The sequence below is a fragment of the Lissotriton helveticus genome, chromosome 7 (genome assembly GCF_964261635.1).
Source record: "Lissotriton helveticus chromosome 7, aLisHel1.1, whole genome shotgun sequence".
Taxonomy (NCBI): domain Eukaryota; kingdom Metazoa; phylum Chordata; class Amphibia; order Caudata; family Salamandridae; genus Lissotriton; species Lissotriton helveticus.
The window spans coordinates 1,614,784,393-1,614,811,783 of record NC_136068.1 but is presented as its reverse complement, the minus strand read 5'-3'; the positions used below and the strand labels follow the sequence as shown (position 1 = coordinate 1,614,811,783).

The window sequence follows — 27,391 nt, the reverse complement described above, 5'->3', positions numbered from 1 at the left end:
TTCGGCTTGATTGTGACCGATCTCGCACTACAAAATTACAAAAGCGTAACCAGTCATCATACGTTCCGACTCCGACCCGATGCTTCTACCAAGGTGTTCACACCAGCTAAGACTCCCATTATCTTTTTGGCTCCGACTCAGAGTAAGGGAAACCCTAGTATGTGGATGATAATGATGGTGTGGATTGCTTTCGCCCCCCTCACAATACAGGTAATACCTTCAACATGGATTTACAAGAGGCTAGTGGTCTTGAGACCTCTCCTGGCTTAAGGTTGACTCACTACTTAGCCCACTAACAAAAGAAAGTGCCTTGTTTACAGTGGTCGTCTGGAAGGCAGCTGATGTTCTGGATTTCAACTACCTTCAGTCAAGACCAAAAGGAATATCAAGACAGAATTATGGCAGCTTCATCTGAGTTCTTGCTGCTTTTTAACAAGGACCTCACTGAAACCTTGTGGCCACTGTTTTCCCTGGTCTTGCACACCTGTAAATAGGCAGATAGCCAGACATCACAGATCGACTCCTGGTAACCCTGGTTTTCTTACCAAGCTTCCTATTCCTGAGAGGTTTGTGGTTCAGGCCTCAATCAGTAAATGTATTGCCAATTCATTCCCAATCACTCTTCCAGACAGAGAATCCAAGAGGATTGAGGCTTGCATTCGTATGTTTTCCTCCGCCGGTCTGGCTTTTCAGTTGGCAAATGCAGTTTTCTTACTGGGTCATTCATTATACACATGGCCAGCAGTCCTGGAACATCTTACCTTCCCTTTGGTTCAGACTAGTCATAAAGGACAAGAAGCACCAAATATGTTATTCCCAATGGTCTAGATTCTGATGACTGCCTGTGGAGGGCGGTCAGCACTAGTACTGTACTTTGCTGACTTACGCAGAATGCATTCCAAGGAGTTTTCAGTGAATTACAGGCCTTCCTCATAGAAATGCCCTTTGATGTGTTCCGCCTTTTCGGTGAGACTCCGAGTTAGACTTTTTTGAGAAAAGTAGAGCTACGGTACAATCCTTGGGTCTGTTGACCCCTGCCAATCTGTTTACACACCAGTTCAAAAACTTCACAGGATATTTCAGAAGGCTGGCTTATAGTCAGAAACAGGCTTCCCAAAAAGTACAGCAATCACCCTAATCTATTTGAGGTCATGGACTTGTCTGCCAGACAGCACATGGGGGAGCATTGACATCAGTCCTTGCATTCCTTTTCTTCTGCTGCAACAGCCACCAAACCACTTTAATGGCACATGCCCATCCAGTGAGGGGGTAGGTCCATCCTTTCCTCTCAGGTTGGTGATTATTATAATTGGATTTATATAGCATTTGCTACCTCCTACAAATCATTGAGGCACTTTTTGGCAAGTAGCACGCTACTCCGGAATCCAAAGGTGGATTGTTCAACATGGCTGTGCCCTTGCTTGTCTTGCTGCCCCACCAAATATTCACCCCCACTTTAATTTGAGACATGCACATGTCCATTCTTCTGCAAGAGGTGTTGATCTCCAAGGGTGCTATTGAGATGGTACCAGACTTCAAAAATACAAGAGGGTTGTTACTCTTGCTATTTCCTGGTTTTCAAGCAGAATGCACACTTCTGGCCTATTTTGGACCTCTGGCCTCTAAATTCCTTCCTGCGGAAGGACAATTGAAAAAGCTCAGCTGGGCCAGATCTTAACTGCCATGGACCCCGGCGACAGACCTTATCTGTGGTTCAAGTTAGGACAGAAGCATAGCATTTCCAGTTTATGGTGCTCCCCTTCAGCCTCACCAGCACCCTTTGGATGGTCACCAAAGTGAAGGTGGTGGTTCTTACTCACTTTTGACGGTTTGAGATACCAGTATTTCCATTCCTTGAATGTTGAAAGCGGCTTGCCACAGTCCGTTTTAGAAAACCTCCAAATGATAGTGAGCTGCCTGACATCATTGGGATTCACTGTCAATGAGCTGAATTTGCACCCAACTTTTTTGCAGAGGCTTCCATCCATTACAGCTATTTTGGGCACAGTGCAGTTCCATGCTTTCCTTCCTCTGCAATGAGTCAAGGAGATTCAGACTGTGGTGAAATGAAATAACATACCAGCATTTGTAACACGCACAGCTACCTCGGGAGAGGTGTCCCGGCTCTGGGGGACCTCGGGAATATTAAGCAAGCTATTGCGCAGAGTCACATGGTGCTGGGCTAACCTGCCACCGGGGATCGAACCTTGAACCCCCATAGTCCAGATTCAGGCACCCTGGCCGCTGCGCCACCTCTTCCACAGGTCCCAATGATCCCAATGTTTCAGCCTCTCTCTTGGATCACTGTGTGATCAGCTTTGAGGCTACTTGGCCTCTTACTTTCCTGCATTCTCCTTGTAAGCTATGACAGATTGCACGTTAGCTCTGCCTTGGAATCTAAAAAGTTCCAGTGGGCTCAGCATCAAGGAAGTCTGACAGATGTCATCCACATCTCGGAGGAGACCGCTCATGATCTGCACTGGTGGCTGTTTGACTGAAATTGGTGCAGTGATAGGCCCCTCTCTCTTACCTAATTAGACCCGAGTGTGGTGATGGATAATCCTTGCGGGGGAGGTCATCTGGAGATGGTCAGAAGGCCATCCTACCATAGGCTGCTGCTACTTCTTTAGCTTGTGCAGTACCTGTCCTCAATATCTGGCAGGCCACGATGTTGGTGTCATTGCATACGGTCACAAAGGATTACTGCCTTTACAGCCAAGTCTGGTGGGAAGAGCACTTTGCCTGCTCTGCAGGAGTTTTTTGTCCATTGATCCCACTACTTGGGGAGGTACTGCTTTGGTATCTATTCAAAGGTGAATAATCTGCAGTCAAAAGTATCGATCCGAAGAACATGTTTTACTTACCCTCGGTAGCACTCTTTCTAGTGGATGCTGTTTCTGGTGTATAATCTTTCTGGTGAATACTTTATCTAACCAGAGATTCCTCACTTCCTTCCCACCTCAAAACTCTTTGGAGTGGCCTCTTTCTAAGATCTAAAAGGTCCCAAGTTAGTATTCAACACACTGAAACAAATATTTGTTCACATTGTATTTCTGATGGTGCAAAACGGGAAAAGAAAGAAACTGAAATCTATGGGCAGGGGTGGCACTAATGTGAAGCTCTGCTCTCACTACTGGGGTGGTACAGAGCCTTACAGCACCATCCAGTGACGCATGGGAGCACTGTTGAAGAAAAGGTTTCAGATCCAATCTGGCTCCAGGGGAAAAATCTAAGATGAGGAATCTTTGGTTAGAGAATACCACTAGAAAGAGCGCAATGGTAGTTATCTTCTTTCATCTTTCAACTTGGCATGAGACACATTGGCATTAGGACAATGAAGAAGAGAGAGAGTGAGAATTTTTAGCAAACTTCTCTTCAGAGCAGTATTGAACATAACGAGTGTGTGTTTGCTGTATAACAAGTCACAGTACTTTTTCTGTCACATCAGTAGACGATTGTGATTGTTCATGGTGGAAATTAGCCCTAATCAGCTTCAGCCTGTTTGAGATCAATGGAGAGATGCCAAAATATTTCAGTGGAGTGGTGGATTTTAGTTTGAGGTGGCCAAAGGAGAAATCTTTTGGACAATATTACTTCACAGACCGTAGTAGATGTTTTAGAGAGGATTTTAATCAGGACAGTGATCCCCAGTAAATGGTAGGGGATAATAGGCTGCATCTGGTGCCGAGAGAATTTGAGGAGTACGTGTACATTGTGGGTAAAACACGTAGATACATCACTTTACCATTCCCGATCTAACTAGTTGTTGGAGCATTTTAATTAAGTACTTAAAGAGATTACAGTTAGCTTTGACAAGTAGACTTTAATGGAAGGAAGAGGTGAGAAATTTGATTTCAGCTGTGTGCTCAGTGCCACAAAGTAAACCTACACAAGTGCTTTACCCAACTGAGAGTAAATGGGATAGAAGCAGATTAGATAGGGAATGGAGCATGCAATGTGGGAACGTGTGTCCAAGACTAATACAAGTGTATGGTGAGATCAATTGGGGTGAAGGAATGTGATTAAATTAGAGTTAAAGGAGGTTGCTACCTGAGACGTGAGTGACAGTTACTGTGCTGGTGGGACTTTTTGGAGTTGCGTGTGTTTTACACCAGCAGAGTTAAACCTACCCTCCTTAAGTGGTCTTTCCTTCACCGCACATACTCTGAATACACCTATCCATATTGTTTCCGCAGATAAACCACAGATCCTTCAGAGTCCGCAAGCAGGGGAGCCTGCACTCCAGGCATCACCCGTCCTACACACAAGATCACATACTGCCCATGTGCAGCATCAAATCACATGCTTTGCACAATTGTGCCTTCTACTGGTTGGGTCCTGAAGTATTTTTGTGGTAAACCTTTTATGGAGTTTAAGTGGATGTTGAATTAGGCAGAGCACTAGTAGGACATTGATAGTAAGCCCTCAATGCCCCGGTGCATGCGAGCCATCTAGGATTCTTTTTTTACTGCCTTTGCGTATGGAGCATAGAGAGAGTTTTCAAGTTTTTTTGTAAAAGACTGTTGTTAAAATTTTGAGGAAAACCAAAAACGGTTGAGAGACTGCCCGAGATAGATGCTCAACACTGGAAAGCAGTTTTCAGAGCTTTGCCGGTGGTGGGGCAGGGAGGAATTCAGTATAGTCAGGGTCTGGTATCTAGGTAATTTGGGTTCTCTGAGGTACCCCAACTCCATTTTAGAATATGTGCATGCTCTTTATATTTTTGTGGAACTGCCATAGGAAGTTCACCCTAAATGAGGAGAATCCAGTATGCATGTTCTGCCTCTTAAATGACCATAAGTCAGCGGATTGCTTTTCATACTCACTGTTTAAGCCCAAGACCTTAGTCCATCAAGATGAATTTGAGCGCATTGAGCAGCTGCAAACATGACTGGACTGTTGGATTTGGTGAAGCAGAAAAGGGGTCTCAATAGATGAGTTTCTTGGATTACAACGTCAAGGACAAGGATCCTCAGTGGGAACACAGGCTCAGACCGTGAGACAGTTTTACCAGAGGTTTTAAGACACCCTAAATAAAAAGATCCTACGCCTGAAGGGCCACATTCCCAAAAGCCTTTAGAACCGTTGAAGTGCAATGCATCCCTGCAGCCGCCTAAGACACCAAAGCACAAGTCTGAGTGAAACCACTCAGTCACAAAAGGTCAAGCGCTTGACATAACAATATCCTTTAGTAGGACGAGCTCCAGATACTTCCCATCCTACTTGGCAAGAAAAGAATATCAGTAAGGATCTACCAATGTGTGCCGTATCGACTTCTGAGGAGGATCAAGTGCAAAGTGGGCAAAGAGACGTAGATGCCCTCAAAAGAAAAGGACCATAAAGACAGTAAATCCTCTGACATTGTCAGCATCGAGAGGAATAAGAGGGCATTGGAGGTTGAAATAAAGAGTCTAATGAGGAAGTAGAAAACTTGCGAGTTCAACATCTCTCGCCACAGGATCCTAGCTGTTTGGGGGTTAGGGAGCAGACACAGAAGATTGAAAGACCCGAGCAGGAAGAAAAAGTACAGCAGGAGCTAGAGCAGGACATAGAGATGGTAGAAGAGGACTCAGAGGAAATAGGCTTACGTGCACACAGGAGATATTGTGGGAGGAAGTCAAGGCAGATTCTCTGCAGGAGGATGTAGATCTATTTCCCTTGAGGCCGCCAGACAATATCTCGACATATTGCAGGGATGTCAAGAGGGCAGCTGGCTTATTTGGGGTAGAAATAGAGGTAGAGAAAGAAAATACATTTTCTTCTCAAAACCATGTACTCAATGTATAAAAAGAACAGGCACAGTCCTGAAGAGGTATGCGTGGCTGCCATCTCAGGATTCAAACCAAAGATACAGGCAAATATTCTTCACGGTAAACCAGTTCTTCAAGCCAGGATGGGACCTAGACTCTAGAGGCAATGACAAAGGTAATGAAACTACCAAAGCCATGAGGGTGCTACAGGTTTACAGACCTTCCTTTAAATGGGTGATTATGCTTAACAGGGGAGGCCAGGGAAGACAAACTTATGGCATACAGGCCCAGAGACTAGCTCTCAGGCCACCTAGTGGCAGTGCAGCAGGAAGCAAAGTCATTTTTTCGAAGCGGGCAAAATCTAGGGCATGCAACTCCAGAGGGTTTGCTTTAGGTTCATCAAAGTGACTCGCTGAAGGAACATTAATGGTTCAAGGTCCTACCTTTTGGCATAAAATTCACCCCCAGGGTCTTCACCGAGACACTGGGTGTATTGGCAGGCACCTCAGAAGATGCACCATTCTTGTGTATTCCTAGGAAGAAGATTAGTGAAGGCAACCACATCTGAACAATGTCAGTACAACCTGGGAAGGGTAGTATCTCTGTTACACACAGTAGGGTTCTCCGCAAAATGGGGAAAGTAATGGGGGGAATAGTCTCCTGCCCTAACACAAAGAAAACCTGTCTGGGGCTGACCTGATCACAGCTATGGCAGTAGCCTATCCAACTTCAAGGAGGGAACAAGCAATTCTAGGCAAAGTCATCATCAAAGAGGCACATAGACATTTCACAAGAAAGGTTTACCCCCTCAAATGGAAGCGTTATCTAGCATGGTGCCAAACCAGTTCCAGGAGAATTTCTATCTTTACGTGGTCATAGTTAGGTACCTCAAACATTTGACTAAGTGTAAGTTGTTTTATGAATCAGTAAGTGGACAATTCTCAGCAATGCAGTTTATTTTAGGGGGTTGAAAGCTAAGCAGGTATACCACAAAAAAAGATTCATGGAAGGAGCATAAAGGTTCTGCCCGACTCAGGCAGTACTTCCCCCACAGTGGAATCTCAATTTGGTACAAGGGGAACTTTTGAATACACTATTTGAGCTCATGCATAAAGTCACATTCAAACACCCTACATTAAAGACAGTCGTCTTAGTGACCATTTCATCATTAAGAATGGTAAGTGAGTTACATGCAGCTTACATAAGTTGGCCATGAGAACACACCCTACGTTCTTACTGTAGGTAACATTACGTTTTCACTTCAGTCAAAGCATTACCTTACCAGCCTATTTCAAAGGCCACCTGATGTAGTTGAAAGATCCTTACACACCTTTGATGTTAAAAGGAGGATTATGTGCTACATGTAGGTTACTCATGAACTGTGGAAGGCCAAACGTTTTTTCGTAGGACACTCAAATTATGTTTTTCGTTCAGCTATAACAAAAAATACTATTGCTAACTGTGTTATTCACTGGCCCACAAGACTCTAGAAATCAGAAAGGGCACATTCAACCAGGGGGAAAAAGGTACTTCAGTGGCCTTTGTGGCAAGCGTTTCTCTGTATGAAATCTACAGGGCAGCCACAAGGTCCTCAGAACACACTTCAGTAAGCTTTACGGTGTTGATTTGCAGCCACAGAAAGAGGTTGCAGTGGTTCAAGCAGTACTACATCTACTCCTTCAGATAACCCCGTTCCCAATGGAGGTAGTACCGCTACATAGTCTGTGCTAAGCGTGTGATTCAAGAAGAGATTTCACATAGCAGAAGAAACCAGTTACTTAAGTGTAATTATGATTTGCAGCTTCAAGCTCTATTAGATTCACATATGACCCTTCTGCCTCCACATTGAAGGAGATTTGTGGAAGGGAGGAGGGAAGAATCTAAGATGGTAGGCATGCATAGGGGCATTGTGGGTGTAGGATTGACATCATACTAAAGCACCACCTATGTTGACGCTCACTCACACCTAAAATGTTTTACAATAAAAACACTTCCAGGCCCAACCACATGAATGCAGAGTTGGGCAAAGCATAAGAATCTAGAACAGCCTCAAGCTGAAAAACCATAATTACAGGTAACTGGCTTCTTCATATAAACACTCCAAGCGGCCCAACAACTGATAGTGATTGTACTGCACACTTAAATGAGGACATAGGCCTGATCTACGGTTCCCATTCACAAACCAGGGATTTGCAGATTGATCACCAACTGGTTTGCAAATGGGAACGTAATGCAAAATTAATATGTCTTAATAGGTTGCATCCCAAATTTTACACTTGCACTGGGTGTTAAAACAACCTGCTTTATTAGGCAGATCACAATATGATTGGCTGCCAATAAATGGATGGAGGCCTGCACTGAATAGCAAACCTCATCCATGTACTTGCATTTATATTTTTTCTTTACTAAGGTAGCCAGTGTCTTAAAATGGACAGTGCAAATTAAAAAAGAAATCTATTTTGGGGGAACAGGAAACTTGATTCTGTTGGAGGCAAACACCTGTGTTACATCCGACATGTACATGCAAGTGCAACATGCTTCATTGTCGATTATAGTTCATTGAAGATATTCATTAATGCAGGCTTTGTGGTGTCGAAGAACAAGTTATACCTTCAGTAATGATGTATCTGTAAGAGACATATGTAGTTCTAGATTCCTTACCTTCGAATTACCCCAGGCTACAGACTGGATCCAGAGACATTTTATTTTATAGCAGTACCCCTGCGTGTCGGTAGGTGGCGTTGGTTTATTCCGCATACGTCGTCGGCATCGTGGTCACCGGGATAACATCGCAGTGTCTACTTTTAGACGCTGCCCCTGCGCGCAGACGTCAGTTCTGACACGACTTTCCACGCCAGAAGCGCAGAGCCAAGCAAGACACTGACCACTGGTGCACATAACTTGGGCCCTAGAAGGGAGTCCCAATCCCTAGAAGTCATTTTGCAGAACAGGGAGGATGGGTGGGACGATAAGGAATCTATAACTACATATGTCTCTTACAGATACATTGTTACCGAAGGTTAGTAACTCTTTCATCTGAAAGATACTGCAGTTATAGATTCCTTACCTTAGAAAAGATACCCCAGCAATACCAACCCCGGTGGTGGGTCTGAGAACTAAGTTCACACCAGAAAATCCTGAAGAACAGAACAGCCAAAGAAGCCGCCTCTCCGGACTTGGCTGCCCAGGCAGTAATGTTTAATGAATGTGTGCAGGATACCCACATGGCTGCCTGGCAGAAGTCAACTGGCAGAACTCCAAATCCCAAAGCAGTAGAGGCTGCCGTCGCCCTGGTGGAGTGGGCGTGCAGTCCTACTGGAGAATCCTTTTTTACAAAAGAATAACGGATTGTGATGCATAGGACAACCCATCTAGAGATGGTACGTTTGTGCATGGCCCAACCTTTCTTGGCTCCCACATAACACAAGAAGTGTTGATCTTCTACCCGGAATTCTTAGTGTGGTCAAGGTAGAAGGACAGCACACATTTTGGGTCCGGACGTTGGAGTCTCTCCTCCTCCTTGGAAGGGTGCGGAGGCGGGAAAAAGATGGGAAATGTGAGGGGCTGGCCTTTTTCAAAAGAGGTAACCACTTTAGGCAGAAAAGAGGGCCTAGTGCGAAGGACTACTTTGTCCGGATGAACAGTAAGAAAGGGAGGCTTGGAAGACAGAGCCTGAAGCTCACTCAGCCTGCGAACAGAGGTGATGGCAAGCAGGAAAGCATTCTTTAAAGAAAGAAGACGAAGAGGACAATTATGTAGTGGCCCGAAGATAAATAAGCACAAGCTTCAAGTCCCACTTGGGCATTGCTAGAAGAAGGAGGAAAAAAATTAGTAATGCCCTTCAGAAATCTGTTTACAATAGGGGACTTGAAAAGAAAGAGAATGCTGATCAGGAAGGTGAAGAAAGGCCGAAATGGACAAAAGATAGCCTTTAAGGGTGCCCAAAGCAGAGCACGGCTTGGCCAAAGAGAGAGTGAAGAGGAGAACCTCTGAAAGAGGGGCAGAAAGGGGAGCCAAATCCTTTGCTGTGCACCATGCCACAAATGTGTTCCATCTACCGGCGTAAAACAATTTAGTGGAGAGATGCCTGGCTGCCAAGATGACATTACAGATTTTGGGAGGAAGGTCAAAGTCTGTCAACTGTCGCCGCTCAATCTCCACGCAAGGAGAGGTGGAGGCTGGACAGGTTCTGGTGGAGGATCATCCCCTAATGCTGCGACAGACGATCTTCCCGAAGAGGCAGTCGGATCGGAGGGTATATGGCCATGCTCAAGAGCTCGTCGTACCAGACTCTTCGTGCCCAGTCCGGAGCCGCAAGAATGACTTGGGCTGGGTCGCGCTTTATCTTCTTAAGCACTCTGGGTAGAAGTGGTACAGGCGGAAAGGCATACAGGAGGCCGCAATTCCACTTGTGACGAAATGTGTCGCCGAGAAAGTGCCGCCTTGGTAACTCCAACGCGCAGAACTGCTGACATTGCGCATTCTATTCGGTGGCAAATAGATTTAACCAAGGCTCTCCCCACTGCTGAAAGAGACCTTGCAGCACCTCAGAGTGAAGACTCCATTCGTGATCTATTGTGCACTGGCGGCTGAGTTTGTCCGCCCTGGCGTTCTGGGAAACTCCTAGGTGTTGAACCACCAGGGATATACCATAATGTTCCAGCCATGTCCAAAGGCCTCTTGACATAGGGTCCACGACCCCACCCCGCCCTGTTTGTTGCAATACCACATGGCCGTGGTGTTGTCCGTGAACACCAGCACTACTCTTCCAGATGGAAGGAATGCCTTCAGAGCGAGATGGATCGCTTGAAGCTCCAGAAGGTTGATGTGTAGCCCGGACTCCGCCGGAGACCAGATGTAAGAAACTGGCTCTATATATACTACACCAAAATGAGGTATAGTGTATGTAGAGTCCATGTGTCCCCAGAGTTAGGCAGAGGTTAAAGTTAGATAATCCTTACTCTCTAATAGTGGTAGCTTGGTCGAGAAGTAAGGCAGTTTCAGATGACAGTGTTAAGCATTTGATGTACACACTCAGTCAGCAAATGAATTCACACACTCAAGAACTGAACTCTAGTCCAATTGTTTTTGTATAAAAATATACTGTTGTTTATTTTTAGAGCCAAGCAATCCTGGTATAGGTAAGCATTAAATACTTTTCAGTAATAAGTTACTGGATATAGAACAGTTTGAAAATGCAATAGAAATTGTACTTTGTTTGATTTACAGGGGAGCAGCTGTATGCAACACTTAGCAAATACCGTACATTGGAATGAATAGGCTTTTTCAATAAATTGCAGGTAAGTTACTTTTACGTTACTTTTTCTAATTACGTGCTATATGCCTAGATTCAGCACTGGGACATTAACTGTAAACAGGTGAGTAAATGCGTTTTTGTTATTCGTGATATTTTTAAAGAATATTTTCAGATTTCAAAACTCCACACTTTGAAACTTTTTGGAGCTGAACATTGAAATGAATAAGCTTTATCAACAAATTGCAGGTAAGTTACTTGTACGTTACTTTTTCTAACTCAGTACTGGATGCCTAGATTCATCACTGGGAAATGTCCTGCAAACAGGTGAGAAAACACGTTTTGGTTATTTGTACGATTTTTTAAAGAATATCTTTAGTTTTCAAAACTCTAAAATTAGTCGTTTTTTGGCAGGAAAATTGTCAATGTTATCCTGTGGAGGAAAAACAGGTTATCAGTTTGCAGGTAAGTAAACCACTGTGGGAGTTAAGGTCTGGGGTTAGACTCCGGGGTCTCCCAGGGTCAGTGATGCACTGTTGTTGCACCCTCAGTGGCACTAGGGCGGCAGGGTGCAGAGTGTTGAGGCCCAATGTTATCATATGGAGAATAGGGAGTCTCCGGTTGGTGGCTGCCCGCAAGCAGGCCATGAGGCTGTGGGAGCAAAGCTCCTAGGGTTTAGCTCAGGGCAAGTTGGGGACCTAAGTAGCACCAAAGGTACACCCTCCGCGGCACTACGGCGGCCGGGTGCAGGGTGCTGTTTTGAGGGCGGGTGTCCTGTTGTTTCCAATGGAGAACCTCCAGGACGAAGAAACACTGCAGGCTCGGGGACGAGAATCTTCCAGGTACGACCACCACTTTGAGGGGTAAGTTGGGATGTTGAGGGTTGGTTAGACACCGTTGGTTAGGGCACACAAGGCCGTGGGGCGTCAGGTGCAGGGGTACCTTGGGATGTCAGATTTTCTTCCCCGCTCTGGTCTCAGTAGGGGTGGTCCTCTGGATTGAGGCTGCAGGCGTCGTCTGGAGGCTTGAGGCAGGCCAGGAGTCGCCGGATCTCGGGTCAGGATCGCTGGGGGGACCTCCTCATGGTGTTTTTCCACTCTAGCTCGGGGCGGGTTAGACGGGTGCAGAGTGAGGTGGATTCGCGGACTCTGGCTGGCACCAGAAGCTGCAGTTTGAACAAGTCCGGTGTTCACAGGAGATACAGTCTTTGAAGTGAGGGCAGGCAGGTCCTCCTGGGTTTTTGAGGTTGCTGGCTGCACGACACACTGGGATTTCGCAGGTTCGAGGGGAGGCCTGCAGGGCTGGGGCCAAGTCAGTGGGTGGCGTCCTCTTGCTAGCTCTGCACGGCTTTTCGTCCTGCATCTTATCTTCTTTTCGTGTTGTTTCTAAATCGGAGGAAGGAAGGTTCAGGGTGGCCCCTAAATACTAAATTTAGGGGTGTTACAGGTAGTTAAAGGGCATGGTCCAATGGGTCCCTTCTCTGGGGTGGGTGCACCCCCAATTCTGCCACTTTTCAGTGGGAGGGGGGCAGGCACCTGTCCCTGGTTGGCTGGGTCCCCCATCCTCAAGATGGAAGGGACTTGAGGTTGTGCTTCACTTCGCCCCACCCACCTTAGGGGTGGAGTTGGCCGAGGTGAGCACACCTCTCTTCCTCACTTATTTTTCCTGCCGGTTCTCCTGCCCAAAGTGGGGGGTAGAACCAGTGGGGACCAGTTGCTGAAAGCAGCAAATGGTCTGGAGAGGTTCACAAAGGCGGCTTGCCTTTGAAGCTTCTCCTTCGTCAACCCTGCCCATCCTGGGAGAGAAGGTTTGGCACCTCATCCCAGGATGTGCATTGTTTCAGGCTCCCGAGAGCAGCAGCTCCCGACACAGGGTCCAGAAAAATGTCTGGTGGTGGCAGCCTAGGCAGCCGCTCGGTTAGGTCACTAGTAGTTGGTCGAGTTTCAGGGGGCATCTCTAAGATGCCCTCTGTTGTGCATTTTACATTAAATCCCACACCGGCATCAGTGTGTGTTTAATGTGCTGAGAAGCTTGATACCAAACTTCCCAGTCTTAAGTGTAGCCATTATGGTGCTGTGGAGTTTGTAATGACAAACTCCCAGCACCAAATACTCTTCATGGCAGCACTGCACTTACAGTGCCCAGGAATGGACCTAGGTACTGTAGGAGTACAGGGCTCATGCGCCTGTACCCTCACCACTGGCATAGGGCACCCAGCTAGAGGGGTGACTGATGTATGCCAGGGCAGTGCTTTGCAGGCATGGCACACAGGGATGTGTGCCAGGTCGACTCTTCGCTTTGTTCTGCACCAAGACACACAGCCTGCAAAGGCAGTGTATAAGTGTCAGAGTACAGGGCCTCTAAGGGTGGCACAATAAGTGCTGCAGCCCTTAGAGGCCTTCTCTGGTCACAGTGCCCTGGGTATCTGTGGTACCATTTCCCAAGGGCTGACATGTGGCCAGAGATGCCAATCGGGTATTAGGCTTTAATGCAGTTTTAGGGAAGGAACATAGGCCCTGGGTACCTGATTAGCAGGAGCCCATGGCACACTCAGTCAAAGAACTTCATCAATTCAGCAAAAAGGTGGGGAATACCATGCAAGAAAGAGGGCACTTTCTCACACCAGAGGCCTCTGATCTCCGCCTCTCGCATCTGTCACCACGTGAACTCTGGTTAATGAAGGGAGAGGGATCTGCTGTTGACCCAATCCTGGTTTGTGAGCCACCGGTGCAACAGACGTGCAGTCCCCTCCGAGATCTGGACGACATCAGAAAGATTCCCCTGATGCTGCGCCCACTGGAACTTCAGATACCACTACAGAGCCCGCATATGCCATCTGGCATGATTCACCAGCAGGAGGCCATGAGAACCAGCAGCCTCAGGGTCATTCTCACCGAAATCCGGGATAGAGGCTGAAACATCGGTATCATAGCCGAATATCCAAGGCTCGCTACTCGGGAGGATAGGCCCGAATCTGCGCTGTATCCAGAACTGCTCCAATGAAAAGGAGCTTCTGAGAGGGAGTCAGGTGTGACTTGGGCATGTTGATGGTGAACCCCAGCGAAGGCAGAAGGTCCGCCGTAGTCTGGAGGTGGGGACAGCCTGGGGAGAGCCTGCCTTCAACAGCCAGTCGTTGAGATAGGGGAAGAATGGAACCGCTGATCTGCGCAGATGAGCTGCGACCACCGCCATCACTTTCATGAACACCTGAGGGGCGCTGGTGAAGCCAAAGGGGAGCACGGTAAACTGAAAATGCTCGTGGCCTACCTTGATCCGTTGGTAATTCCTGTGGGCTGACAGGACGGGAATGTGAAAATAAGCATCCTGAAAATCCAATGCAATAATCCAGTCTCCAGGGTCCAGGGCAGTCAAGACCTGAGCCATGGTTAACATTTTAAACTTCTCCTTCCGGAGAAAGCGGTTGACGGCCCTGAGGTCTAAGTTAGGACGCAGGCCTTTGTCCTTCTTGGGTACCAGAAAGTAGTGGGAGTAGCAACCACGACCCACTTCTGGCACAGGGACCCTTTCGATAGCTCTCTTGGCCAAGTGATCCTTGGACATGCAATGGAGTGTTGGTGGCATGGAGAGGGAGGTAGTTTGGATGGGGAGGGAGTAGCCCCTTCGTACTATCTGCAAAACCCACCTGTCCGACATGATTTTGTGTCAGTGGGAGAGGTGATGGCGAATCCTGCCGCCCACTGGACTCTGGTGGCCCTGAAAGGTCAGACTAGGAAGGTTTGGAGGCTGCTGCAGTAGGGGTATGGGTGGGCTGGCCCCCAGTCTTGCGTTGCTTGGTGCCACTTCCGTGGCCACGCATAGGCTGGGTAGCTTGCATGGTATTGGGTGGAACATGTTGGCGCACCCCTTTTCGTGGCAACGAAAGGGGCGAAAGGCAGACTGCCTGGGGTGATAGGTTGCAGCGAGGCCCAAGGATCTGGCCATATCCCTAGAGTCCTTGAAGCGTTCAAGCACTGAGTCCGCCTTGTCACCAAACAGGCGACAGACCTTAAAGGGCATGTCCAAAAGGGTGGATTGGACATCCCCAAAAAAGCCAGACATCCTCAACCAGGCGTAGAGCCTCAGGGCTCCAGACATGGAAACCGTTCTACCCAGAGAGTCGGTGGTATCCTTTCCACACACACATGGTGAACTTTGCTGGGTCTTGACCCTCAGCAACTGCGCGGGTGAGCACGGCCCAGGCCTCCTTCGGGCACTGTGGCAGCACTTGCGCAACTGTATCCCACACTGTGTGGGTATAACAGCCCAAGAGGCATGCAGTGTACACCAACCGCAGCCCTAAGCCGGCAGATGAAAACATCTTGGGGGCACAACCGGCATCGGTGATTCGTCAACGGAATCGATGCCGTGGACGGTACCGTGAGGTCAACAGACCTCAATCCAGGATCCAGGCCTGGATCCTTGGGGGAGCCACTGGCATCAAAGGCCCAGGGCCCTAGCCGAGTCCGTGGGGCCCGAAGGCACGCCTGCGGAGTCGGGCTGCCCAATGATGCTGTGCAGCACTTTGTAAAATGCACAAAGCTGGGCAGGGGATGTTCGGGCTCTGGGAAAGGAAGGGAAGCGCGGAGCCATCCCAGCGGGCTTGGAAGACGGAGAGCGACGACACTCCGGGTCCTGCGTCGTATCAGCTGATGGACGGGGAGAAGGCGAAGAGAGATGAAGCTTCTTCGCCTTCTTCTTGTGCTTCAATTTACCAGAGGAGTGCGCAGACTTCGAGGAAGAACAACTCCGCAACCGGTCCCACGACCTTCTTCTCAACCGGGACCTTGAACGACACGGAGCAGACTGCCGGGCCTCCAAAAGCTTTCAAGACTGCTCCCGCTAAGACTTCGGGTTCATGGCCCGGCAGTTGGAGCACGACTTTGGGTCTGGGTCACGCTGCAGACACCAAAGGCACACGAGGTGCGGTTCGTGACTGGCATCAGCTTCTGACAGGAGTCACAAGGCTTGAAGCCAGTCTGAAGATGGGACATCCCTCGTGCACCAGGAGTCGAAGACTCAAATAAGATGTTGACAAAAAGTGGAAAAAGTTTAGTTAAAAAATGATTTTGGGGCACGGTCTCTCTGGATCTGCGCTGGCTGGCACGGAAATTTAAAGAACTGACGTTCGCACGCAGGGGTGGAGTCTAAGTACACCCCGTGACGTCATCTTGGCGACCACGATGCCGACAACGGACGCAGAGTCAACCGATGCCACCAGCCAATGCGCAGGGGTACTGCTGCAAAAAAAAATCCCCCGTATTCAGTCTGATGCCTGGGGGTAATTCTAAGGTAAGGAGTCTATTACTACAGTCTCTTTCAGATTCAAGAAATAGTATAGCAAAAAAATCTTTACAACTAATCATAAAAAGTTTACTAGGTTGCTACTCAGGTCTCAAAACAAGAAATATAACTCCGATACCTCTCTTTAGCAGCCATGCAAACAAGATGCACTGCATGAACACTTAGGCCTAAACGTTAAAGTCTGCTGGCTTAGAAAAAGTAATATCACAGGCAACAAAACAAGCCACTCAAACAAAGTGGAAGACAGCCTCGCCAGAAACACCCTTATCAAAAGTGAAGACCCACAAGTAGAATATGTTATGGCAGCAGCAGGAAAGCCTGCAGCTGGAGGTAGACTAGAACCCCCCTCTTTCTCCTCTCTTGTTTGCGATCCTTCTCAGACTAAGCTTCTCAAATCATCTACAAGAGTGACAAAACATTACAAAAAACAAATGGGAGCTTAATATTTCATAAATCGCCATGCTTTGAGATTCAAGACTCCTCTTCTCACTGTTCTAACAAAGCAGAGGAATTGACCCTGCTCCATCAAAGCGCCATAACGGAAGAGCTCAGCAGTTGTCTAATAAATTATTGCTTTGGCACAATAGACACACGTTCCTACTTTCATAACCTTTCAGCAAACTTCATTGTGTCAGCTGTCGTATGAGATATGTAACTGTATATGAACATGGTCTATATCTTTGTAAGAACAAAATTAATAAAGACATTTTTTTTTTAAACTTTCAGTAAACTTCATTATGACCCAGAATAAAATCTCTTTTTTTTAGTAGATACAACTTAAATTGTGGAATTATGCTTTATGTTTGACCGTTTTGATCGCAGCCTCATGACCTGCAGAATAGATGAGGCCTACCTGAATAAACTCTGTTGGAACATAATAATAATCAAGTAGTTTAATTTCAGTATGTGGTAATCCAGGATGTCTCACCCAGTTTATTAAGCACAGTCTGAATAAAGCCTTCTTCCCAACAAAATACATACTTGCGGTTCATACAGCCTTTTTGCAATAAACTGGGATTATTGCTGTTGTCAATGATAATATTAAGAGGTGTAGGGGGGCGATCAGACGTCAGTTATGTGAATAATTGGATATCCATATTTCCTTATTAACAACACATGCGAGAATAGTTTCACTTTGTCACTGTGTGTTCGATTTACCACCGGTGTGCCTGCCCTTGGTGATTCCCCCCAAATGCTGGTAGTAGAGAGTGCTTAACAGAATGCTGAGGTTTTAAACAGAATCATGGAAACATTATTTGTATCTAGCTTCAAGGTATTTTTTTTGTTTTTTTTCAGGACTACAGGGTGGAGGCTGAGAAGATACCTTTTTACTCTCTGTACCATTCTTTGCATCACTACAAATATCACACCTTCCTTCGCTGCAAGCAAGAGGTGAGTATCTACAGTAACCACGTTTTATTACATAGCTTTTTTCCCGGAGTGCCAGCTTTTAGTAAACTCTTGTACACAATGTAATTTTGTATAATTCTGGGTACAGTTCTTCCTACAAGATTTAACTATTTTTCTTCAGGAGGCACTGCCTGTACATGTAAGAGGCTTCGATAATCACAGAGAGCAAAATGTTAAGTCTTTTCTGTTGCAGAGATGGAGCTGAAAGTCAGGGCCGAGGTGAATTGGTAGCTTTGCATGTGTTTGTGTGTGCACATCTGCACTCCCCCGCATGTCTGTATGACTCCTACCCCCAGTCCGGGAATAGGAGAATGGGTTGCTTTGGTACATCTGAGATAGCTTAGAGTCCTTCACAGCCGTATTGCCGCATTATAGTAGTGTGCGCTGTGAATCCCAGTACTGCAGTAGCTGAGGGTGCTGCAGGTCAGTATTGAATAGTTTGTTTCTCCAGTATTGGGGTATCTTTCTAAGATTCACATGCTTGAATCATTCCTCGTCATGGAAGTGGAAGTCCCACGGTACACTAAAAGCAGTAAGTAATGACTTTGACATTTAAGTTAGTAGAGAAAAAAACATTCACTTTAATATCTCTTCCTAGTCAAAAAGAGAATCCAGCCAATCAGGGGACAGCACCCTCTAAAACCCTCTCCACAAAGGCTCCAGGCTCTCCGATTTTTTTACCGCACGTCGTGTTAAGGGAATCTCCCTGAGCTCTGCTCAGTACTTTCTTTTTTTGCCTACTGAGGTCTCTTTTCACTCCTGTGGGAAACTCAGACTTCACTCGGATGATCCGCAGAAGAAGTGTATCTACTGCCTTCACCCTGATCATCAGGTGAGAGACTGTAAGATCTGCAGAACCTTCTCTCAAAAAACTCTGAGAGAGAGGGAAGTCTCCTTCTGTGGCAACAGAAGTTGAAAAATAAGGACAATCCTCTGTCTGGTGACGATAGTGATTCCTCCCTCAAAACTACTGTTCTAAAAAGAGGGCTAGTGAGGGGGAGTTGGTGTCTCCTAAGGTTGTTAAGGTGCTGATCTAAGGTGCCATTCTTTAAAATCTGATGACCAGCCCTCCTCATCTAAAAAGGAGTCTGCCTATCACAAAGGTCATTCTGTGCCCTCTACTCCTTCTACAGTCTCATCCAAAGTCAAGTCAACGTCCAGGTCTCTACTGGAGTTGGTTTTGTGGCTGTCAGCAGCTCTGAAAACCAAAAATCTCTTGTCAACGGTGGCTGCATCAACGGAGCCGAAGCCTATGAACACGGACCTGTGTAGACGATCTTCGTTGACGTCAAAACTGTTGGCGCAAGAACCGTCGACGAAAACTTTGTCTTCGACATCCTCGTCAGCGGTTTGTTTGACATCTTCATTGTTAGCCCCGTCTATGAATTTTCCCTGTAACTCAGGATAATGGTTCCGATTCTGCATCTACGAAGAGGCAAATTGCCCAGGGCACTGTTTTGTCAGTTACAGTTCCCCAGTCTAAAAGAAGAGCTTCACAAGAAGTGATTTTACCTATACAAACCTCTTCTAGTAAGGTATCTCCCTGTCCTCCAGAAGAAAATTTTGATTATGGAGATGAGGATGAGGATGATGAAGGCATGTTTGGTGTGGCTCACAGTCCTTCAAATAAAATGCCAGGAGGATGATGATGAGTATGTCTACTATCTTCAGGACCCTAACCAGGATACGCAAAGGGAAGAAATCATTCAAAGGCCTGTATCCCTACCATCAAATCTACAGCATATGGTGGAAGAATACTACCGCAGATTCCCTCCTTCAGTTCCTCAAACTCCTACTGTGCAGCCTTCCTTGATAAGATTACCCCCCTCCCCATTCTTGCTCCACCATCTGTAGCACGGCAACCACAGGGTCAGGAGCATCATTCTACTGATGATAAGAGGAGGGTGAGCTGGATGAGGTATCACTACCTAACTAGTGGGATGACTATCAAATGCAAACACCATCTCCTTCCACCCCACCTCCGGTGGATTTGCCGCCCAAAGTTATAGAGGCTTTTCATACCCATATGGAAAGAGCGGCAAAGAGATTTCAGCTTCCCATGGTCACCAAACAAGCGGATTGTTTTTTTTTGTGATTTTAAGGAACAGACTAAAAGACTGATTCGTTTAATCCCCATAGTGGATTTTATATGGGAGGAAGGCCTAAAGGTAATGAGAACACCAGCTTCTATTCCAGCAGTCTTGACTAAGTTGGAAAAGAAGTATAAGGTGCCAGACAACTTCGCCTGCCTGCCTGCCCTAAAGGACAACCTAAGCCGGATTCTGTGATTTCTCAGGTGGGTCATTGTCGTGCCAGAAATCCTGCTTCACCTCTGTCTGCCCCTCCTGATAGAGACGGAAGACGTCTTGACTCTATTGGTAAAAAAATCTCCACTATGGCAGCAACCACTGTTAGAGTGGCCAACTCTCTTGACATGCTGGGTAGATACGACCGGCAAATGATGAAATGATTACGCACTTGTATAGCGCACGACTACCCGTAGGCATCTCGGCGCTTGTACGAATACGGCCAAGGAACCCTTCCTGGCCTTTTCCCTGTGAGGAGCCCACTCCTGGGCACCCCCAATGTGAAGCCAGGCATCCTCAGCGTTGTTGGGGCCGTTGTAGAGATTAAGCAAGCTATTGCCCAGAGGTGCAGAGTGGGACTCATGATTAGAATAGGCACCGAGGCGAGAATTATCAGGTCAGAGGAAATTGAGCCCGAGACCCGCCGAGGCGGGAATTGAACCCTGGTCCCGGCCAGACTACTGCATCAGGGTCTGCCGCTCTAACCATTGAGCCACACTTCTCTAATGTTGTCGGACATTTTGCCGTTCATTGAAATGTTGCCCGAGGACTCAAAGCAGAAGCTAGGAGAACTCTCCAGGAGGGAGAGAAAATCTTGGTGGAGATTATGAACTGCGCTGTAAATGTTTTGTCAACAGGTTTCAGACAATTGTCTGGGGCGGCGGACCAAAGACGACAGGGTTGGTTAAGAGCAACTTCTTTCCGCCAAGAAGTACTAAGATCATTGTATGCCTTACGAGGGAGAATCCTTATTTGACCATCACATTGATGAAGCACTGCAAGCGATTTAAGAAAGATATAGATACTGCAAAGGCATTAGGCACCCTGCAGTTTAAGAAGCATCCTTTTTGTGAAGCAAGAGGACGTGGCTCGTCTTCCTTTCGGGGAGGTTATAACCCGTACAAACAGTTCCAACCTTATACGGGGTAATCCCGATATGCATCAACACAACATCAGCAGTCGTACAAGCAACCTCCTGCCGCTTCCTACAAGCACTATAGAGGAAAGACAGCCTTCAGAGGAAGAGTGAGCACCAAGAAACAGTGACAAACGCCCAGTGCCGGCCACAATCCCCACCAATCCTCGCAAAATTGGTGGAAGATTTTTCTGTTTCCTCCCCAAATGATCTACAGTAACAACAAACAAATGGGTTTTAAATATAGTTTCCAACGATCACACATTGGAATTTCAGAAGATCCCTCCAAATTGCCCACCAGAGGTCTTCCGCCTTCTCATCTCACGGAATTACTTTCTCAGATAAGGGTAATGTTGCACAAGGGAGCGATCAAAGTGGTAACATGTGCACAGAGAGGAGCAGGATTTTGTTCAAGATTTTTCCTCATAAGATAAAAATTGGGATAATGGTGCCCCATCTTGGAACTACGTTGCCTCAATAAATTCCTGAAAAAACAAACCTTTCGTATGTTATCTCTTCAGGAGGTGCTTCAATTAGTGAATCAAGGAGATTACATGACTACCTTACACCTTCAAGACTCCTATTTTCATATCCCTATTCTCAGCAAGCACAGGAAATTCTTACACTTCAGAGTGGCTGGCGTGGACTACCAGTTCCGGGTCCTTCCATGTGGTCTTCATGTGGCGCCTCAAGTGTTCACCAAGGTCCTAGCACCGGTGGCCGCCCATCTAAGACAGGCAGGGATTCAAATCTTCCACTACCTGGACGATTTCCTCATAAAAGCAAAATCCTTTGCAGTGGCAAGCAGTCATACTCAGAGATGCCTCTCTCTTTTCCAGTCCTTGGGGCTGTCCATCAATGTTCCAAAGTCTCAGCGAAATCCCTCCAGGGTCAGAACGTTTTTAGGAGCAACCTTGGACACTCACCAAGCAAAAGTCTTTGCCTCGCAGGGAAAGGCAAGAGAAGATTCGCAGAGTCACAAAAAGTCAGTCTCAGTACGGAAGTACAAAATGCTTCTGGGAATGTTGTCCTCCTGCATTCCACTCATTCCCAACTTCCACTTGCGGATGAGGCCCTTGCAAGTAGAACTAGACAGTCAGTGGGAACAGAACTGACATCCTTTGAGGATATTATAAGAATAACACCAAAGATGAAGAAGATGCTTCAATGGTGGAATCTCATCCTGAACATACCCACAGGCCAGTCATTCATAATAGATTCTCCGAAATACATAATTACGACCAAAGCCTCCCTCGAAGGTTGGGGAGCACATCTGGAGGGTCTGATAGTCAAGGGTAAATGAAACGTCCAGCAACGGTCCCTACACATCATTCTGCTGGAACTAAAATCAATTTTCCTGGCCCTGAAGTCCTTTCTCAGGCGCATTACCTAAACAAAAAAGGGGGGTCTAGCTCAACTACACTATCTCTGCAAGCCCAGCAAATTTGGGATTGGGGAATTCAGCACCAGATAATATAAACAGAATAACATGTTCCAGGAGTGGCCAATATCCTGGCAGATTTCCTTAGTAGATCAATCTCAGCCAACCATGAATAGGAACTCCACCAACAGATGTTTCGCCTCTTTCTATCATGGGTGAACCGAAATTAGACCTATTTGCAACCAGTCAGAACCGCAAATACATATTCTTCGCCAGTTGGCTACCCCAAGAGCGATCATGCAGGAATGTGTTTTTGATAAATTGGTCAAAGATTTATGCTTATGCTTTTCCTCCGATTCCAAATGTGCTCCAGAAGATGAGGAAGGAACGTTGCCAAATATTAATCATAGCACCCAGGCGGCCTCCCCATTTCTGGTCCACAGAGCTTTTCCTTCTATCGGAGTCCAAACCTATTCTGTTACGTTCAATATGAACTTGTTAACGACAAATCAAGGCCAAGTCTGCCATCCAGTCCCAACATCTCTTCGATTGTCGGCTTGGCTTCTGAACACTGAGTTCGCGGATCTAGCCATCCCAGCTGACTGTCGGGAGGTCCTTGCAAATGCTAGAGCTCCTTCCACTATCAAAACTTACAAACTTAAATGGAAGAGACTTTGCCATTGGTGTCCAAGCTCCAAGGTACATCCTATCCAATCTCCTCTAGAGCAGTTACTACCTTTTTTCCTGCAGCTGGCGAAGTCTGGTCTCTTCCATTCGTCCATTAAGATTTTCCTCACTGCAATATCCATGTTCGAGGCATGTGGGCTGCTAAATTCATATCTTTTGCATAGATCGCCGCCTAGTGTTGGGTCCGGATGATCGCACATTGTTGTCCTGGAAGAGTCTTCGAAGTATCCTGAGATAGGTGGCTCCTCCCCTGGACTACAGTGCGCATGGGCATCGGCTCCATCCCCAGATTGTTTTTTTCCGCCATTGGGTTCGGATGCGGTCTCGACGTCTCTCTGTCGGAACCGAGAAAACTTACTTCTTTAAGGCCAAAAGGCCTTCGTTACCTACGTCGGTATTGTTTGCGTACGGTCTCGAGTTTCTCCCGTCTCTTCGAGTCGGAATCTGCGGAGTCTAGTTACTCTTCGGACATCGAGGCCTTCTCATCGCAGCTAGACCACGACTTTTTCAACATGGACCGGAGCCCGTTTAAATACTGCCCCGTCTGTGGGTCCAAATACCCACATATCGACGTGCACCCGGTCTGCAATAAATGCCTCTCGCCTGACCATAACGAGGAGAACTGCATGGCCTGCTCCAAGTTCAGGTCGAAGAAAACGCTCAAGCTTCGGCGCGCGGTGCGCCTCGAGGCCCGGCGGGCGGCCCCGGCACCCGATAACATCTTCGACGACCCAGAAGAAGAGGGCCTGAGCCATCATCTTCAAATTTCACCACCGGCGGCGGAGGTCGAGGCCGATCCCGAAGAAGACGACGGGGACATAGGCCAAAACCTAGAATATGTCGACGAGGTAGGGGACGACGAAGAAGTTTATGGGGCCGCGGAAGATAGCTCAGGGGATGAGCTATGCCCCGACAGTTACACAGATCAGGCTCAGGTCACGGGATCGCCAATCGGCCTTACCCAAGACCCTGCACCGCAAGCCACGGCCCCGCCTTCAGGCCCGGCCACGGACATACCTGCGGGTGCTACGCAGCACGTATCGAAACCGAAACTGAAACCATCAGGATCGACTGCGCCTAAAATGGCCGACGCCAAACCGAAACTAACGGATTCGAGGGCAACTAAGATGGCGGACGTTCCATCTAAACCATCAAAGCCTGCTACCTCATCGGCTCCGTCGACCTCCGGGCCACCGAAGTCGAAGAAGACTGTCGACTCGACAGTGCCGAAGTCATCGGCGGGGGATGCGTCCTCAAAGAAGGTCGTCCGTCAAGGGTCGACCGGGGCGGCGCAGGCGAAGTCCACAAAAGTCGTCGACAAACATTCGGTGCCGACAGGGGCGCCGTTAGACGGACGCATGGTCGAGGCGGAGTCTACAAAATCCCTCGGATCCAAGAGCGGAGGCTCGACTCATAGGTCCAAGGACTCCGTGTCTAAAGCTGCGGCATCGACGTCTAAGCCTCCAAAAGAGCCACAGAACGTCGGGGGCGACGGCCCGTTGGCGGCCTCCTTGTCGGCGCCAGGTGCCTCGGCGAGTGGCGCATCACAAATCGCTAGTTCACTGCAAAGGATTCGTGAGAAGGCTACTGCGACGTCGCCTTCCGCGCCGTCGCATCAGAAGTCGCTAGACATGCCTGCAAAGCCTGCTGCCAAGCTTCTATACATTCTGCCACCAAAAGAAGCACCAAAAGCCTTTGCACCAAGGTCGGCGCCAAAGACATCGGAATCTTCAACGTCTGGTGGAAAATTGGCTCAGCAACACGACTCAGAGGGAGAATCTGAGCGTTATATCGACGCGGACACAGGCAAATTGACCCTTTATAAGAGGAAAATTACTTCCCAGCCAGTGGACTCCTATGTTATTCCACTGAAGAAGAAAAGGCCTGCACAGGACATTCCTGCCCTGGTTGAACCTATCCAGCCTCCGCCTAGGAGGAGTCCAACACCTTCCCCCGACCAATCAGGGGGAGAGGAGGGGGGACAAGATGACCAGTACAATTTCCCCATCAATGACCCTGATGCACAACAGGATTCCTATGATGACACTGGTGACCAGGGAAGCCAACAAGTGGGGCAGGACCCACAGCTTTTCAGTGCACGTGCATCCCCAACAGAGGATTCTGCAGGTTTTCATGCACTAATTGAGCGGGCAGCTGCTAATCATGACGTGGACATGCATGCTGACCCAGTGGAGGAAGATTTTCTGTTTGACACTTTTTCTGTCTCTGAAAAGACAGTTAAGACACTTCCTATGCTCAAAGGTGTCCTTAAACATGCTGCGGAGATCTTTAAGGAGCCTACCAGGGCGAGAGTGGTCAACCCACGCATCGAGAAGAAATACAGGCCGGCACCTGCAGACCCAGCATATATTCGGGGACAGTTGCCTCTTGACTCTCTTGTGGTCGCAAATGCCCGGAAACGGGCGAACTCCCAGACGACGGGTGAAGCTCCTCCCCCGGACAAGGAGTCAAAAGTACTAGAGGCAGGGGGCAAGAGAGTGGCTGCGCAGGCTGCCAATTTCTGGCGTATAGCAAACACACAGGCGCTATTGGCACGTTATGATAGGGCGCATTACGACACCCTAGAACAACTTTTTCAACACCTACCTACGCAGTTTCAGGAGGGTACCAAACTGCTCATAGAGGAGGGAAAACTCATCTCAAACGCAGCAATAAAGTGTGCACTTGATGCCGCAGACACAGCAGCTAGAGCTATTAACACTAGCGTCATGCTTAGACGACAAGCGTGGCTACGCATATCAGGGTTTAAACCAGATATTCAAGCGACCATACTCAACCAGCCCGTCAATCCTGATAGACTGTTTGGTCCTGATGTTGACACCACCCTCGAAAAGATTAAGAAGGACAACGAAACGGCTAAGTCTATGGGGGCCCTTCAGTCACAACAGTTCAGGGGGAACACTTTTCGTCGCTCAGGTGCACGCGGTGTTACCCGGGGACAGATGGGTCAACAGTCACAATTCACTAAGGGCGGCGCACAGTCCTCGTACCCCAAGCAAAATAGAGGGGGTTATCGAGGAAACAGCACCAGGGGACGAGGCAGAGGAAACAACAACTCCCGTTCCTCTGCCGCAAACAAACAGTGACTCCCTGTCACTGCCCCCCGATCATTCAACACCTGTCGGGGGGAGACTCCAGCAGTTCCTGCCAGTCTGGACAAACATCACCACAGACAGGTGGGTAAGACAACTTATCCAGTACGGTTATTGTCTAGAGTTGACATCCACTCCACCCAACATTCCACCAAGGCAACGTCCTATGTCCGCAGAGCACTTGCACTTATTGCAGCAGGAAGTAGTGGTGATGCTGCAAAAAGGCGCAATCGAGCTCGTGCCAGTGGAGGAGGAAGGCACAGGAGTCTATTCACTGTACTTCCTTATTCCAAAGAAAGACGGCTCCCTAAGGCCCATTCTGGACCTGCGCCCCCTCAACCTGTATATTCTGTCAGAGCATTTCCATATGCTTACACTCCAACAGATTCTTCCCTTGCTGAACCAAGGGGACTTTCTCGCAACCTTAGACCTCAAGGATGCCTATTTCCACATACCACTACACTCGTCCCACAGAAGATATCTCAGGTTCACCATCCACGGCAGGCATTATCAGTTCAAAGTCCTACCATTCGGGGTGACCACCGCCCCCAGAGTGTTTACCAAGTGTCTGGCGACTGTGGCAGCGCACCTCAGGAGGCAGAACATACATGTCTACCCCTACCTGGACGACTGGCTCATTCAAGCGAAGTCGGAACGACAGTGCGCCGCGGACATGTCCGCAACCATTCACCTCCTTCACAGTCTGGGCTTCTCGTTGAACTACCCAAAGTCGCACCTTCAACCAGCACATGTGCGGCAGTTTCTGGGTGCAACAATAAATACCCTGACTGCTATGGCTCAGCCAAACAAGGTCAGGATAGACAGCATCCAGTCTCTGATCCAAAAGTTCAGACCGCAACACTCCCTTCCAGCGAGAGTGTTCATGCAGTTGATAGGCATGATGGCCTCCTGCATCTTCATAGTCCCTCACGCAAGGTTGCATATGCGTCCGCTCCAAGAATGTTTAGCAAATCAGTGGACACAAGCTCGGGGACAACTGACAGACCTAGTGTTGGTTACCGGTCGGGCATACAACTCTCTGCATTGGTGGAATCCACACAACCTTTGCAAGGGCCGACCGTTCCAGGAGCCGGTGCCACAGATTATCCTAACAACGGACGCATCTCTCCAGGGATGGGGAGCTCATGTGCTCAATTACACAGTGCAGGGACTATGGACAACGCAGCAACAGAAGATGCACATCAACTATCTAGAACTGATGGCAATCTTCATGGCGCTCAAGTCCTTCAAGGTACATCTGTGCAACAAAGTT

At 47.8% G+C, this 27,391-nt stretch overlaps 1 protein-coding gene and 1 long non-coding RNA gene across 2 annotated transcripts in view; one reads left to right on the top strand and one right to left on the bottom strand.

The window, feature by feature from the left end:
* Nucleotides 1–27,391, bottom strand: part of LOC144770605 (uncharacterized) — a 186,605-nt gene that overhangs the window by 107,365 nt on the left and 51,849 nt on the right. The gene's annotated exons all lie outside the window — the stretch shown is intronic.
* The window catches only part of PRR12 (proline rich 12), a 602,934-nt gene that overhangs the window by 560,996 nt on the left and 14,547 nt on the right, over nt 1–27,391 (top strand). The window contains exon 13 of the mRNA XM_078655282.1: nt 17,602–17,697. Within this exon, the coding sequence (XP_078511408.1) occupies nt 17,602–17,697 (96 nt within the window). The remainder of the gene's footprint in view (nt 1–17,601; nt 17,698–27,391) is intronic.